Source organism: Carcharodon carcharias, chromosome 11 (assembly GCF_017639515.1).
Source record: "Carcharodon carcharias isolate sCarCar2 chromosome 11, sCarCar2.pri, whole genome shotgun sequence".
Taxonomy (NCBI): domain Eukaryota; kingdom Metazoa; phylum Chordata; class Chondrichthyes; order Lamniformes; family Lamnidae; genus Carcharodon; species Carcharodon carcharias.
In genome coordinates, this window is record NC_054477.1 from 4,543,837 (window position 1) to 4,560,828 (window position 16,992).

At 48.0% G+C, this 16,992-nt stretch overlaps 1 protein-coding gene across 1 annotated transcript in view; it reads left to right on the forward strand.

Annotated features, from left to right (window-relative positions):
* ilk (integrin-linked kinase) overlaps window positions 1-16,992 on the forward strand; it is an 88,839-nt gene that overhangs the window by 32,165 nt on the left and 39,682 nt on the right. Inside the window, exon 3 of the mRNA XM_041199782.1 lies at window positions 16,007-16,172. Within this exon, the coding sequence (XP_041055716.1) occupies window positions 16,007-16,172 (166 nt within the window). The remainder of the gene's footprint in view (window positions 1-16,006; window positions 16,173-16,992) is intronic.

Consider the following 16,992-nt stretch of genomic DNA (forward strand, 5'->3'; position numbering starts at 1 on the left):
AGGTGGTGGTGAGGTAGAGCTGGGTGGTGTCAGTGTGTGTATGAAAACTGATGCTGTTTTCAGATGATGTTGACATGGGGAAGCATGTCGATGAGAAATAGGAGGGGGTCAAGGATAGATCCTTGAGGGATACCAGAGGTAACGGTGTGGGAGCAGAAAGAGAACCCATTGGAAATGATTCTCTGGCTATGATTAGATAGATTAGTGATGGTCATGCAGCACACCAGTTAGTGGGCAGGTATCTATGTGGTATTCGTGGTCTTCATCCTTCACCTCTTCGCTCACCCTTACTGACTGCTTTGCACCAACCTTGTCCTACAGCCTGGAGCTGCCTTCCACGCCTCATCAGTGAACTAGGTGTGAGATAGTAAATAGCCTGTTCATTCACACGACCCATGGCAGGACCTCACGACGCTGAGTAGACATCACCCTTGAATCGAGGGACAGCCGATGAGGAACTTGGCCACAATGAGTGTGTGGGAACAGTGGTGAGATTTGTCATCTATATGATTGAAAAGAAACATCGCAAACACTCAATGAATGCAAATAAAGAATGAAAGAAGTTGCATTTTTATAGGTGCCTTTCACAAGCTCAGGAACAGTGATAAACGCTATGTACTCAGCAAACTCCCACAAACAGCAATTAAATAAATGATCAAGGATCTGGTTTAGGTGTCGGGTGAGGCATAAATATTGGCCATTGATATCACAGGAAACCTTCCTGCTTTTCTTCCCAATTGAACCCTTTTCTGTCCACCTGGGAAGACAGGCAGGACCTCGGTTAAATGTCTTTTCCAAAAGATGGTACCTCTGACAGTGCAGCTCTGCCTCAGTTCTGCACTGGGACTGCTGGCCTAGAATTTGGTGTCAAGTCTCTGGTGTGGGACTTGAACATACCACCTTCTGCCTCAAAGACAACAGTGCTGAGTACTCACCAAGCCATGGATTAATTTATCAAATAACCTGCATAATTGTTGGATCGAGGTTATAAAATAGAAAGGAAGAGTTTCATGAACACTTTAATCACAGAAAATGGTTCATCTTCAAGGACTAAACATCCTGGAAGAATCTGTGTTATAAAGGACACTGTTTCTTAAAGGCTCGATGCAAGAACGCTGATTGCTTTTCTTGGAAGAGACATCCATTTACAGGAAAAGGTAATTAAGCAGTTGCAAAGAAGCTGGAAACGTCTTGATCCTGGTGAACTATGGCTCTGGAAAATCTGTGTCTAAAGTGGGTTTTGGATTTGTTTTGAGAAGAGAAGGAACAACTGCTTGTGAGGAAGACAGCAGCCTTTTTGCAGTCCAGAGCCAAAAGTGGATATAGACTATTCCTAAGTTGCTCTACGTATTGGGATTGAGTACCCTCAAGTCTGCTTGAAAAGAACTGCAAGGGTCATCGATTGTTTTGCGGATCAGCATTGAGATACTAACTGTATAACCAGGACGCCATTTCAAGAGCTCCTCCATCTATTCTTTACCCTTTGAAGCGTTGACTTTTGATCTTTGGCAGAACTCCTCTATTTTTATTTTTTTTGTGTGTGACTAAGGGTGTTCAAAAGAGTAATTAGTATACCTTCATATTTCATACTGTATGTTACTAAGCTTTGTCTTTCTATTTGACAAGACTGTTTTTGTAATAAACTAATAATTTTGTTGTTTGTCGAAGAAACCTGATCATTAAGTGGTCATTCTGAGATTAATAGGGAAATCACATATGTGGCCATATAACTATCTGGAAACATCATTTAAGTATATGTTGTGACCTGTGGAGTAGTGGGACTAGAGACAGACAGTGCACTCCTCCCATCCTGATTGTGACAAGATTTGTCTTCATGTGGTATCTGATCCTGTTAGAACATAAGGAGGCCAATTGGCACATTGTGCCAGTGCTGACTCTTTTAATCGAGCTATCCAATTAATCCCACTCGTCTGCTTTTCCCCATGGCCCTTGAAAATTCTCCTTTTATGCAATCTCTAGCAGTAACCTTGAACATCAGCCTGTGTGTCTGTCTCTGCCTTTATATTGGTCTCTGTCCCTGTGTGTTTCTCTTGGTGTCTTGTATGATCCTGTGTTATGATCCTGGGCCAGACCCCTAAGTTGATAATATTCGGTTAGGGACCAGTACGTATTGTTTAAAGTAGACAAAGTTTGAGATTCTAGACACTTGCCCAGTGAAGAAAGCCATAAGATTCCATGGGGTTTTGAACAAACAAAAATAAACTTTACTGTACAAGGTCAGAAAGATAAAACAATTTACAATATCTATCTTATACTGTAATATTCAGGGTTAATATGAGATGCATATGAATTAATATGCAACCTGGTTGCACACACCATACTACACAATAAACGCCAAATGAGACCAAAACAGATTCCATGGATTTCTCAACAGCCCACCCTGACATCAGTAACATTGTGAATCAACCAATCTCGCTAAAACTCCATCTCTCTCATGAGGCTTTCCAACCTTCACCTTGAAGATCTGGCCTTGGAATTTTCTCCAAAAGTTGTTCTAACTCGGACGGCTTCAATGACGGCCCACCTCGCCGGGTTTCAGTCTCGCCACTCAACATTCCGCTTCCCTGGATTCCCAAGTCTACACTCAAACACCAAATTATAGGCACAACTTCACACCTTTGTCTGCGCCAAGAACACCACTGCTCCAAAGGGAACCTTTGCCCCAACAGCCCGCAGCATGGAGTCACTAACCTTCGGCTGCTTTCTTGGATCTTCAGTGCTTCTCCCGAGGTCCCTTTAGATTACCAGAGCTTCTCCCAAGCCCACTTCACTTAAAGTCTGCACCCACAGCTCTTTCTCTAACTGGAGCCTCTTTCTCCGCTCCTCTCTTTTTCCTTAACTTAACTGGGACCTGATTCTGTTGTTTGTCTCAGTTCCTTACCTGGGACTTCCTTTTTGGGATCTCTCCCTGACCCCTCTCCTCTTTTTGGGGTTTCTCCCTTTCCCCTGCTTGAGAGACTTGTCGGCAATGGTGCTCCGCACTGTTTGGTGGGGGGAGGCGGTAGCATAGTGGTATTGTTATTAGACTAGTATTCTAGAGGCCCAGGGTAATGCTCTGGGGACTCAGGTTTGAACCCCACCATGGCAGATGGTGAAATTTGAATTCAATAAATATTATAAGTCTGAAGATAACCAGGAAACCGTTGCCAATTGTTGCAAAAACCCATCTGGTTCACTGATGCCCTTCAGGGAAGGAAATCTGCCGTCCTTACTTCATCTGCCCTACATGTGACTCCAGACCCACAGCAATGTGGTTGACTCTTAAATGCCCTCTGAACAAGGGCAATTAGTGATGGGCAACACATGCTGGCCTAGCCAGTGAAGCCCACATTCCGTGAATGAATAATAAAAAAAAATCATTCTTGCGCAGGCGCACTGAGCCCACAGAACGTGAAAGTGATTGAGCATCTTCAGTCTGCTCCTGACCTGTGCGCACATAGAAAGTCAGGGGTCTGCCAGGAGTTGAAGTTCCCAACCTCTGAGCCCAACAAGGTAAGTATAGTTTCCATAACAGTCTACATGTGCAAACCTGTTCCATTCTTGTCACCAGCTCAACAGCTTATCTTTCTAAAGGGTTAGGAAGGAAATTCCAGAGCTGTTGATATATGATACTGTCACATTGCTGTGCAGAGCCTGACAGATAGTGTATGAAGTCAGTCTCATTTCCAAAACTAGAGCTGTGGAAGTTGAGTGATAATCTGAGTTTGTGGCCTATCCAGCAGGCGATCTGTAGCCAGTGCAGTCTGATAAATAGTCATTAGCAAGATGTTTCACCAGTAAAAGCAAACTTCGGAATCCCATGTAGGCACAAACTTAGAACTCCTGACCTGACCCCAACCCCCTAATCTGGCCATTGGCCCATTCAATTGAGCTGAACTTCCCGACCTCGTAATTCGCTCGACCTCAAAGACTGTCTGCCTCCGCCTCTGTGATATATTGCCTGTCTCTGCTTTCATCTCAGCCCTCCCACCCAGCAGCCCACCCGAGCCCCCGGCCCTCCCTCCATCCCCATCGCTCACCCTGCCACTCACCTTCCAGAGCCCCGGCCCTTCCTTCCCCTTGCCAATCACACCGGAGTCCCTGGACCTCCCTCCCTCCAGAGCCCCCAGCCCTCCTTGCCTCAAACATATGAAATAGGAGCAGAATTAGGCCAATTGCCCCCTTAAGCCTGTTACGTCAATAAGATCATGACTGATCTGTTTGTGTTTTGAGTTTCACATTCCCATCTACCCTCCCGATAATCTTAGATTCTTCTTAAACAAGGGACTCAATCTACCTCCGCCTTAAAAATATTTAGTGACCCTGCCTCCACCACCTTCTGAGGCAGAGAATTTCAAAGTCGCACAACCCTCTGAGAGAAAAAAAAAATCTCCACATCTCTGTCCTAAAAGGGCCTCCCCTAATTTTAAACCAGTGCCCCCTAGTTCTGGACTCACCCACAAGAGGAAACATCCTTTCCACACCCACCTTGTCAAGGCCGTTCAGGATCTTGTAAACTTCAATCAAATCACCCCTCACTCTTCTAAACTCCAGTGGAAACAAGCCCAGTCTGTCCAACCTTTCCTCATAAGACAACCCACTCATTCCAGGTATCAATCTAGTAAACCTCCTCTGAACTGTCTCCAATGTATTTACATCCTTCCTTAAATAAGGAGATCAAAACAACGCATAGTTTTTGAGGTGCAGTCTCACCATTGTCATGTATAACTGAAGCATAACATCTTACTTGTATGCTGAATTCCTCTCATGATAAAGGATACCATTCCATTAGCCTTCTAAATTACTTGCTGCACCTGCATACTAAATTTTTGTGAATCATGCGCTAGAACACCCAGCTCCCTCTGCACTTCAGAATTCTGCAGGCGTTTTAAATGTAAATTATACTCTTTTAATTCTGCCTGCCAAAGTGAACAACTTCACATTTCCCCACATTATTTATTCCACTTGCCAGATTTTTGCCCACTCACATGACCTATCTATATCTGTCTGCAACCCCCTCATGTCCTCTTCACAACCCACTTTCCTACCTACCTTTGTGTCATTGCAGATTTAGCTACCATGCCTTCGCTCCCCTCATCTAAGTATTTACAAAGTAATTAGTAAAAGGCTGAGGCCCCAGCACACACCTCTGCCAGGCCCACTTGTCACATCCTGCCAATCTGAAGAAGACCCATTTATTTGCACTTTCTGCCAGCCAGCCAATCTTCTATCCATGCTAATATGTTATCCCCTACACCATGAGCTTTTAGTTTCCATAATAATCTCTGATCTTTTTCTGATCTCGCCCCTTCAGACATAAACCTTGCTGGGGTGCCCGGTTTTCTTGGGCAGCAGCACAACCTGGATGTTGGGCAGGACCCCACGCTGGGCTATGGTGACCCCTCCCAGCAGCTTGTTGAGCTCCTCATCACTGCGGATGGTGAGTTGCAGGTGGTGGGGGCTGATGCGGATCGTCTTGTTGTTCCCGGACCACGTTGCCGGCCAGCTTGAGGATCTCGGCCGTCAAGTACTCAAGGAAGCCAGCCAGGTAGATGGGAGCTGTGGCTCCAATGCGCTCGGCATAGTGACCCTTGTGCAGCAGTTGGTGGATACAGCCGACGGGGAACTGGAGACCGGCTCCGGAGAAGCGAGTCTTGGCCTTGGCACGCCCTTTCCCTCCAATTTTACCGTGGCCGGACATCATCTTGTTGCCCTTGCTGAAAATCTTCACCAATCTTGTGGCACCTTATCAAATGCCTTCTGGAAATCCAAGTACAGCACATCTACAGGCTTCCCTTTATCTTCATTGCATGTTGGCTGCTGTAAGAAACTACCTTGAAAGGCTGCCAATGTGATTTTTCCAATTTATATGTATCATCCATGATTATTGCCGGCTGTTTTATCACAAGCACCCAATATTTCTTTTTGTACACTTTGTCTGACATTGTGGTTACTGTTGGGGGGTGTTGTAGACCACTCCCACAAGTGATTTCTTTCCCCTGCTATTTCTCATCTCCACTCAAACCGATTTTATATCCTGGTCTCCTGAACCAAGGTCATCTCTAACAATAGCAGCAGTGCCATCCTTGATTAATAGTGCTACCCTTCCACCTTTAGAGAATTTCACAGGTTCATCATCCTCTGAGTGAAGAAGTTTTTCCTCATCTCAGCCCTAAATGGTCTACCCCGTATCCTGAGACTGTAACCCCTTGTTCTAGGACCGCCCCCCCCCCACCTCAGCTAGAGGAAACATCCAGTCTGTCCATCTCTGTCATGAAATGAGATTCACTTGGAACTCCTATATTGTAATTTTTGGGACTGTGGAATCCTTTATTTTTAGTTGCTGGGAGTTTTATATTCTGGTGAGACTGAGTAAGATGCAACAGAATCAGGAATTCATTGGCTGCTGGGTTTCGCAGCTCAGAGCACATTATCCAGGCTCAGTTACTGCCTCTGAATTCATGTTCAGCATGTGCTCTTGGCACCTTGCCTGCTCTCTGCTGCATCCCAGGACTGTCACTCAGCAGGGAGTGAGAGACTATCATTGGGTGGACCTGATAGGATCCTGCTGATCACATTCTCCAGGATAACTTCCAGGTAAACAGGTTTATGCAGCCATTTAACTGAAAGTAGGAGCACTGAATATACAATACAGCTCTTTCAGCTAATTGAGAAAAGGCAGCTTTCTGTTTCAGGTGGAGGCCACTTCATCAAGTGAGTTGAGGGGTTCTGCCTGAGATCTGACCCTGTCCTTGTTCCTCTTTCAGAACCTGCCTGAACTGCCGTATGTGACCTCAGCTTGCAGTTAGTTTTCTTGTTATTTTGTGTAGTCACTGTTTTATCGAAGGAGCCTGTGGTAAAGGCAGAACAACAGTCAGAGATTATAAATGTGGCATGAATGAGGCTGAGTCACCCCAGTTTACTGATGGCTCGTACAAAAACCTTCTGAAGATGTGATCACAGGCAGACCGTTTTTCAACCTGACAAACCTCCATCACGGTATCTCACACTCTCATCCCCCCTCACTGTATCACACACCCAAACCTCCATATCAGTATCACACACCAAAACCTCCATCACCGTATCGCACGCCTAACTCCCCATCACTGTATCACACACCCAAACCCCCATCCCCATACCACACACCCAAACCCCCATCACCGTATCACACACCCAAACCCCCATCACCGTATCACACACCCAAACCCCCATCACCGTATCACACACCCAAACCCCCATCACCGTATCACACTCCCAAACCCCCATCACCGTATCACACACCCAAACCCCCATCACCATAACACACACCCAAACCCCCATCACCATATTCCTCACCCAAACCCCCATCCCCATATCACACACCCAAACCCCCATCCCCATATCACACACCCAAACCCCCATCACCGTATCACATGCCCAAACCCCCATCCCCATATCACACACCCAAACCCCCATCCCCATATCACACACCCAAACCCCCATCACTGTATCACACACCCAAACCCCCATCCCCATATCACACACCCAAACCCCCATCACCATATCACACTCCCAAACCCCCATCCCCATATCACACTCCCAAACCCCCATCACCGTATCATACTCCCAAACCCCCATCACCGTATCACACTCCCAAACCCCCATCACCGTATCACACACCCAAACCCCCATCACCGTATCACACACCCAAACCCCCAACACCATATCACACACCCAAACCCCCATCACCATATCACACACCCAAACCCCCATCACCGTATCACACTCCCAAACCCCCATCACCGTATCACACTCCCAAACCCCCATCACCGTATCACACTCCCAAACCCCCATCACCACATCACACATCTAACTCCCCATCACTGTACTGTGCACCCTGTTCCCTTTAAACGTACCCTGTATGTCTCTCGCGCATGACGCCCAGCCCCCCAACCCACATGTGCCCACCCTGCACCCCCAACCCACATGTGCCCACCCTGCACCCCAACCCACATGTGCCCACCCTGCACCCCAACCCTCATGTGCCCCCCTGCACCCCAACCCACATGTGCCCACCCTGCACCCCCAACCCACATGTGCCCACCCTGCACCCCAACCCTCATGTGCCCACCCTGCACCCCCAACCCTCATGTGCCCACCCTGCACCCCCAACCCACATGTGCCCACCCTGCACCTCCAACCCACATGTGCCCACCCTGCACCCCAACCCACATGTGCCCACCCTGCACCTCCAACCCACTTGTGCTCATCCTGCACCTCCACGTGCCTACTCCACAGACTTGTGTGGGTACCATGATTACCCCGCCCCCATCCCCCCCAGGTTACATGTGGCGGTCCTGCACCCCCCTTTATGGCCACGTGTGGGTGCCCTCAGGCGCATCTGCAGGCCCTGTCCCCCTCCGTTGTTCGCATGCCTGCCGTGCTATTGCCGCTGATACAACAGAGTCAGGAATTCATTGGCTGCTGGGGCTTGCAGCTCAGAGCACATTATCCAGGCCCAGTTACTGCCACTGTATTCATGTTCAGCATGTGCTCTTGGCACCCTGCCTGCTCTCTGCTGCATCCCAGGACTGTCACTCAGCTGGGAGTGAGGGAGCATAGTTGGGTGTCCCCCTCCTTCAAGCATGCATGCCCTGTCTCCCTCCTGTTTACCCCTCCCACACCTTGCATGTGCCCACCTGGCCCTTACACTCTCCCGTGCAAGTCGACTTGCCAACCAATCAGCAGCACTCTTTTCTTCTGTAGAATGAATTGTTGTGCTTGTTTATATTTGGTATTCTTGCATTTGTCCTTATGCCCGTCAGATGAAAAACTTCGCCAACGTCTTTCTCCCTTTGGCAATATTCAAGTTCTGCACCACCAAACAATTGTTAATTTTGATGCATTTAAGGGAATCTAGACAAACGTTTGAGGGGAAGTTATTAGATGGTTATGAGGATAGATTTAGATGAGGAAAGATTGGAGAAGGCTTGAGTGGAGCATAAAAAAACAGCATTGATTGATTGGGCCGAATGGCCTGTTTTGTGTCATATCTTCCATGTAATTGCTCTCTTTCTTCTCCTCTCTCTTTCTCACCCTCGCTTGCTTGCGCTCTCTCTCTCTCTCGCTGTCTCTCTCCCTTTCTCTCCCTCGCTCGCTTGCGCTCTCTCTCTCTCTCTCGCTGTCTCTCTCCCTTTCCCTCGCTCGCTTGCTTTCTCTTTATCTCTCTGTCTTTGTCTCTCCTTCTCTCTTTCTCACCCTCTCACTTGCTCTGAGATATATCTGTGGAGAAATGAGAGAGATTTCCTTCTTTGGCAGTATCCCTGGAGAGGGATTGCTTTGAAATTCCTTTTCCTAAGTTGGTAGCAGAGTTAACGGACCTGCCCACATATGTGGATTTTAGGAAGAGGATATTTTGCAGAGCTCTGAGAGTGCTGGCCAAAGACCTGTTGGTTTTTAAGCATTGCCAACAGCTTAGAATAATCATCCCCTTTCCATGGAATGTTTTCCTAGGAGTAAAGTTGTGATATTACAGCAGTAAGAGAGACACAGGATAAAAATATTAAGGATGACTAAATGTTTTGAGGAGAGAGTGAAGACGATATGAGATAAATATGTTGCAGGTCAGAAACCTCCATAAACATCAGCTCATCGAAAGCTTTGCTGCCCATATCTAAACTCAAACTTCTCACACTGAACAATTTCTCTTTCAACTCCTCTCACTTCCTCCAAATAAAAGGTGTGGCTATGGGTACCCGCATGGGCCCCAGCTATGCCTGTCTCTTTATGGGGTATATGGAACATTCCTTGTTCCAGTCCTACTCCGGCCCCCTTCCACAACTCTTTCTCCGGTACATCGATGATTACTTCGGTGCTGCTTCGTGCTCTCGTCGGGACTTGGAAAAATTTATTAATTTTGCTTCCAATCTCCACCCCTCCATCATTTTCACGTGGTCCATCTCTGACACTTCCCTTCCCTTCCGTGACCTCGCTGTCTCAATCTCTGGTGATAGACTGTCCACCAATATCCATTACAAGCCTACCGACTCCCACAGCTACCTTGACTACAGCTGCTCACACCCCGCTTCCTGTAAGGACTCCATCCCATTCTCTCAGTTCCTTCGCCTCCGTCGCATCTGTTCCGATGATGCTACCTTCAAAAACAGTTTCTCTTACGTGTCCTCCTTCTTCCTTAACCGAGGTTTTCCACCCATGGTCGTTGACGGGGCCCTCAACCATGTCCAGCCCATCTCCCGCGCATCCGCCCTCATGCCTTCTCCTCCCTCCCAGAAACATGATAGGGTCCCCCTTGTCCTCACTTATCACCCCACCAGCCTCCACATTCAAAGGATCATCCTCCGCCATTTCCGCCAACTCCAACATGATGCCACTACCAAACACATATTCCCTTCACCCCCACTGTCGGCATTCCGTAGGGATCATTCCCTCCGGGACACCCTGGTCCACTCCTCCATCACCCCCTACTCCTCAACCCCCTCCTATGGCACCACCCCATGCCCACGCAAAAGATGTAACACCTGCCCCTTCACTTCCTCTCTCCTCACCGTCCAAGGGCAGAAACACTCCTTTCAAGTGAAGCAACATTTCACTTGCATTTCCCCCAACTTAGTCTACTGCATTCGTTGCTCCCAATGCGGTCTCCTCTACATTGGAGAGACCAAACGTAAACCGGGCGACCGCTTTGCAGAACACCTGCGGTCTGTCCACAAGAATGAACCAAACCTCCCTGTCGCTTGCCATTTCAACACTCCACACTGCTCTCTTGCCCACATGTCTGTCCTTGGCTTGCTGCATTGTTCCAGTGAAGCCCAACGCAAACTGGAGGAACAACACCTCATCTTCCGACTAGGCACTTTACAGCCTTCCGGACTGAATATTGAATTCAACAACTTTAGGTCTTGACCTCCCCCCTCCATCCCCACCCCTTTCTGTTTCCCCCTTCCTTTTGTTTTTTTCCAATAAATTATATAGATTTTTCTTTTTCCCACCTATTTCCATTATTTTAAAATATTTTAAAATCTTTTATGCTCTCCCCACCCCCACTAGAGCTATACCTTGAGTGCCCTACCATCCATTCTTAATTAGCACATTCGTTTAGATAATATCACCAACTTTAACACCTATGTGTTTTTTTGTTCTGTTGTCTGTGACATCTTTTGGTGATCTGCTTCTATCACTGCTTGTTTGTCCCTACAACCATACCACCCCCTCCACTTCTCTCTACCCCCCGCCACCTTAAACCAGCTTATATTTCACCCGTTCCTTGGATTCACCTAGTTCTGTCGAAGGGTCATGAGGACTCGAAACGTCAACTCTTTTCTTCTCCACCGATGCTGCCAGACCTGCTGAGTTTTTCCAGGTAATTCTGTTTTTGTTTTGGATTTCCAGCATCCGCAGTTTTTTGTTTTTATCTCAAACCAAGTCCCATTCACCTATCACCCCTATGCTTGCTGAACTTCATCAACACCTGATCCTTGTTTTCAAATTCCTCTGTGGCATCGTTCCTTCCTATTACTGGAGCCTCTTCCTCCAGCCCTACAACCCTCCGAGTTATCTGCATTCTTCCAATTCTGTCTTCTTAAGCATCTCTGATTGTAGTCGCTGCCTGGGCCCTCAGCTCTAGAATTCTGTCCGTACATCTCTCTCTCTCTACCTCTGTCTCCTTCCTTTTAACATTCTTTAAAACCTACCTCTTTAGCGAAGCTTTTCGACACTAGATCTAGTATCCCTGGATGTGGCTCAGGCTAGTTTAGTTGATAATGCATCTTTGAAATGCCTTTGGATGTTTTACATTAAAGGCACTATATAAATGCAAGTTATTTTGTTGTAAAAATCCAAGACGTTATGTGTCGATCTTGTTTAATGTTATTTCTTTCGGTGTTATATGAGGGTTCATAGGGGCTGTTTTTCACAGTAAATTGCTCTGTCCTATTTAAAGGCATCCTTTGTGCCTGACTGGGCTCATTCTCAATAGCCAGTGGGAGGCAGGGAGGGTGGCATTGTGAGAGTGGGGGGTTGGGTGTGCCCTGTGCTTGAGTGGAGTGTGAATGATGCAGTGCCAGTGCAGGGTGGGACAGTGTGCAGTGTTGTAATGCCAGTGCAGGATGTGTCAGTGTGCAGTGTTGTAATGCCAGTGCAGGATGTGTCAGTGTGCAGTGTTGTAATGCCAGCGCAGGGTGGGACAGTGTGCAGTGTTGTAATGCCAGTGCAGGGTGGGACAGTGTGCAGTGTCGTAATGCCAGTGCAGGGTGGGACAGTGTGCAGTGTTGTAATGCCAGCGCAGGGTGGGACAGTGTGCAGTGTTGTAATGCCAGTGCAGGGTGGGACAGTGTGCAGTGTTGTAATGCCAGTGCAGGGTGGGACAGTGTGCAGTGTTGTAATGCCAGTGCAGGGTGGGACAGTGTGCAGTGTTGTAATGCCAGTGCAGGGTGGGACAGTGTGCAGTGTTGTAATGCCAGTGCAGGGTGGGACAGTGTGCAGTGTTGTAATGCCAGTGCAGGATGGGACAGTGTGCCGTGTTGTAATGACAGTGCAGGGTGGGACAATGTGCGGTGTTGTAATGCCAGTGCAGTGTGGGACAGTGTGTTGGAGTGGAGTGTGCAGTGAAGCAGCTCGGGGGAGGGGGGGTGGATGGTGTCGGGGGAGGGGGATGGTGGTGGTGGGGGGTTAGAGGCTGCATGCTGGAGTTTGCCATTGTAGCATGTTGGGACTAGGTTTGATGTGTCTAAAGCCTGTGGGTTTCACCTCTCTGCTGCATTCTCTGCTTCAGCCAGGTCTGGCCCCTGCAGCCTCTCTCTCCCAGCCAGTGCCTCCTGTTTCAGAGAGCCTTGGCTACGGTCGCTGAGGTCTGCAATGCTGGCAAGCTGCCAAACACTGAGTCATACTGCCAACGTGGTATTTCCAGAGAATAGTGCGGTTCAGGCATTCATTGAGCGCCTCCCAGAGCTCAGGGTGAGGTTCTTGTACCAGCTACACGGCACCTCCATCGGGCAAAATCTATCAAATCAACTCAGTGCTCACGCGCACACTCTATCTCTCTGTTTCCCTCTGTCTCTCTCTCTCTCACACTCTCTCTCTGTGTCTCTCCCCCTCCCTCTCTCTGTAATTATGGCTTCTTTTTATTCTCTGTGCATCTCTCTCAAAGCTTCCCTACATGTTCTGTTCTTCTGTGTTTCTTGAGGGGAATGTCTCGTGCCCTTGCTGTAGATTCAGATTGAGCCAGATATCCACCAGGAAGCATGCTTTGCAGCCTTGTCTCCCTACTCCTGAGGTGTCCTCGCTCAGCTCCCCTCATCCACTCCTTCCAGAGATGCCTTTTTCCCCCTTCCCAAGGAGTACTTACCCTTGTCAACCCTCCCGAAGCACCCTTGCTCTGTTCCCCCTTCCCCCTCGACCTGAGGTGCCTTCACCCATTGTCTATCCCCTCCCAAGGCACTCTCGTGCTCGCTCCCCCCACCTCCTCATGATGCCCCCACCCCATGCCTTCCAAGGCTCCTTCGCAATTTCTACCTGCACACCCTTCCCCTCCCTCGCCCCCTCAGGAGGTGCTCTCATCCCCTGTGGCCATCAATCCCCTTCAATCATTGAGTCAACTTCAGAGAAACCTGTGCTTTACACATCTTCCCCACGTCCACTCTATCCAGGCCTTTCAGTATTCTGTAAGTTTCAATCAGATCCCCCCTCATCCTTCTAAACTCCATTGAGTATAGACCCAGAGTCCTCAAACGTTCCTCATATGTTAAGCCCTTCATTCCTGGGATCATTCTTGTGAATCTCCTCTGGACCCTCTCCAGGGCCAAAACATCCTTCCTGAGATCCGTCTGGAATCCCACACAGGATTTCTCTGATGAAGAGCCATACGGACTCAAAACGTTAACTCTGTCTTTCTCTCCACAGATGCTGTCAGACCTGCTGAGTTTTTCTGGCATTTTTTTTGTTTCTGTATTCACTAGAGTTTAGAAGAATGAGAGCGGATCTGATTGAAATGTATAAAATTCTAACAGGGCGAGACAGACTGGATGCAGGGAGGATGTTTCCCCTGATTGGGGAGTCTAGAACCAGGGGCCACAGTCTCAGGATACAGGGCAGGCCATTTAGGACTGAGATAAGGATAAGTTTCTTCACTCAGAGGGTGCTCAACCTGTGGAATTCTCTACCTCAGAAGGTTGTGGAGGCCGGGTCACTGAGTATATTCAAGAAAAATATTGATAATTTTTTGGATATTAGGGGCATCAAGGGGAAGGGAGAGAAAGCAGGAATATGGTCACCCTGCAGCCATGTCTCCGCAACTATATCATAATTGTTTATATCTATTTGTGCTGTTAATTCATCTACCTTATTGCGAATGCTCCGCGCTTTAAGAGATTAAGATATGATGCCTTTAGACTTACCTTTTTAGCCTTGTTAGTCGTCTTAGCTTTGTTTTGCACTATGACCCTATTTGTTTTTCACCCTTGTTTTTACTGCCTTTCATTTTTGCTTCTTACTTTTCTGTCCTTTGTTTCTATCCTTGTTTCCTCTGTCTCTCTGCTCAGGTTCCCATCCCCCTGCCATTCCAGTTTAAACCCTCCCCAACTGCACTAGCAAACAGCCACCCCAAGGACATTGGTTCCGGTCTTGCCGAGATACAACCCGTCCAGTTTGTACTGATCCCACCTTCCCCAGAACCGGTCCCAATGTCCCAGGAATCTGAATCCCTCCCCACTACACCATTTATTCAGCCATGCATTCATCTGATATATCCTGTTAATTCTACTCTCGCTGGCACATGGCACTGGTAGTAATCCTGAGATTACTGTCTCTGAGGTTCTACTTTTTAATTAACGTCCAAACTCCCTATATTCAGCTTGTAGGACCTCATCCTTCTTTTCACCTATGCCGTTGGTACCAATATGTACCACGATCACTGGCTGTTCACCCTCCCCGTCAGAGTGCCCCACAGCCCCTCCAAGACATCCTTGACCTGGCACCAGGGAGGCAACATACCATCCTGGAGTCTCCTTTGTGGCTGCAGAAATGCCTGTGTGTTCCCCTTACTATTGAATTCCCTATCACTATAGCCCTACCATTCTCCTTCCTCCCCTCTCGTGCAGCAGATCCACCCCTGGTACCATGGACTTGGCTTTCCCCTGAGAAGTCGTCTCCCCCCAACAGTATCCAAAACGGTAAATCTGTTAGACAGGGGGGACGGCCACAGGGGACTCCTGTACTACCTGCCTTCATCTACTCTGCCTGGTGGTCACCCATCCTCTTTCTGCCTGTAGATTTTTACCTGCAGTGTGACCACATCACTGAATGAGCTGTCCACGACAATCTCAGCATTGCGGATGTTCTACAGTGAATCCACCTGCAGCTCCAGCTCCGAAATGCAGTTAGCCAGTAGCTGCAACTGGACACACTTTGTGCACACATGGTTGCCAGGGACACTGGAAGTGCCGATGACTTCCCACATAGCACAGGAGGGGCATATCACGGGTGCGAGCTCTGCTGCCATGACTTCCCTTTAGATTAAGCTCGTTAATTACTCCCTTTAAAGAATATTAATTACGCTAGGGGTCTTATTCCACACTAAACACTCCCACGACAGTCCAAAGTCCTCACCTTATTTTGTTTAATCTAATGGACTGCAGCAGTTTAATTAGTAAGAGAAGTAGAAGTACTCACCTGACCCTACTTACCAATAAGCTGCCTCCCCTGTGTCACGTCACTTTTTGAATCATGATGTCCTATTGCCTGTTTCAGCCCCGAGTCTCCCCGGAACTCTCGCTCTGTCCTCGCGCCACTTTCAGCCCCGAGCCCAGCTCCCGCTCTTTTTAAGTCTCTGCTCTAACTCTCAGCTCCTGCTCTTTTTGAATTGCCCTACAGCATGAGATTTGCTTTGCTCTGCTGGTATATTAATCACTATACCATGCGGTATTCTCCACTTCGCTGGTGTATTAATCAGTCTATCATATGGTATTCTGCACTCCACCGCTGTTGTCTGACTGGGATCATTGCTGTTTTGCAGAGATGACCATGGCTTCAGTCCCCTTCATTGGGCTTGCCGTGAGGGTCGCTCCAATGTTGTTGACATGTTGATAATGCGTGGAGCTCGGATCAATGTGATGAACCGGGGTGATGACACACCACTGCACCTTGCTGCCAGCCATGGGCATCGGGACATTGTTCAGAAGGTAAGGATACGGGCACCTGAGTACAGAAGGTAAGAGCTTTTTCAGAGCTCACAGGTATCCTCTTATACTGTGGAACACTATCATCTTTTAAAATCAAATAAGACTTTTCACCTCTTGTTCACAGACCAACCCCACCCAACCACCTTATCCTCATATCCCTCAAAGCCACCTACCCATCTGCTCTCCATATCCCTTAATTCCATCTATGAACCTTCTCCTGCTAGCCCTCAATCCCACCTACCCATCTTCTCCTTATATCCCTCAAACCCACCTACTCGCCTTTTCCCATATCCTTCAATCCCACTTTTTGTTTTATCTGTTCATGGGATATGGGCGTTGCTGGCTAGGCCAGCATTTTTTGCCCATCCCTAATTGCCCTTGTTCAGAGGGCATATCGCTCAATCCCACCCATCCACCTTCTCCCATATCCCTAAATCCCACCTACCCACCTTCTCCCTGTATCCCTCAATCCCACTTACCCACCTTCTCTCACATCCCTCAATCCCACCTACCCACCTTCTCCCCAAACCCCTCAACCCCACCTACCCACCTTCTCTTCATATCCCTCAGTCCTTTATTAACCAGTGTCAGTTTCCCCAGAAAACTGAAGTTTCCTTTTCCATTTCAGTTAGCTGAAGTTTCTGTTTCGGTTCCAGTTAGGCTCTCTCTTAAAAATTTGCAAGCCTTGAAACCACGGATTCCATCACAGAATGGAATATGTGGTGTGTACTGTACAGGTATATGCGCTCTGGCAGGAACATGTGGTTGGAATAGGTATGTGCGGTGTTTACGGAACATGTTCGGCTTGGTTGGCACAAGT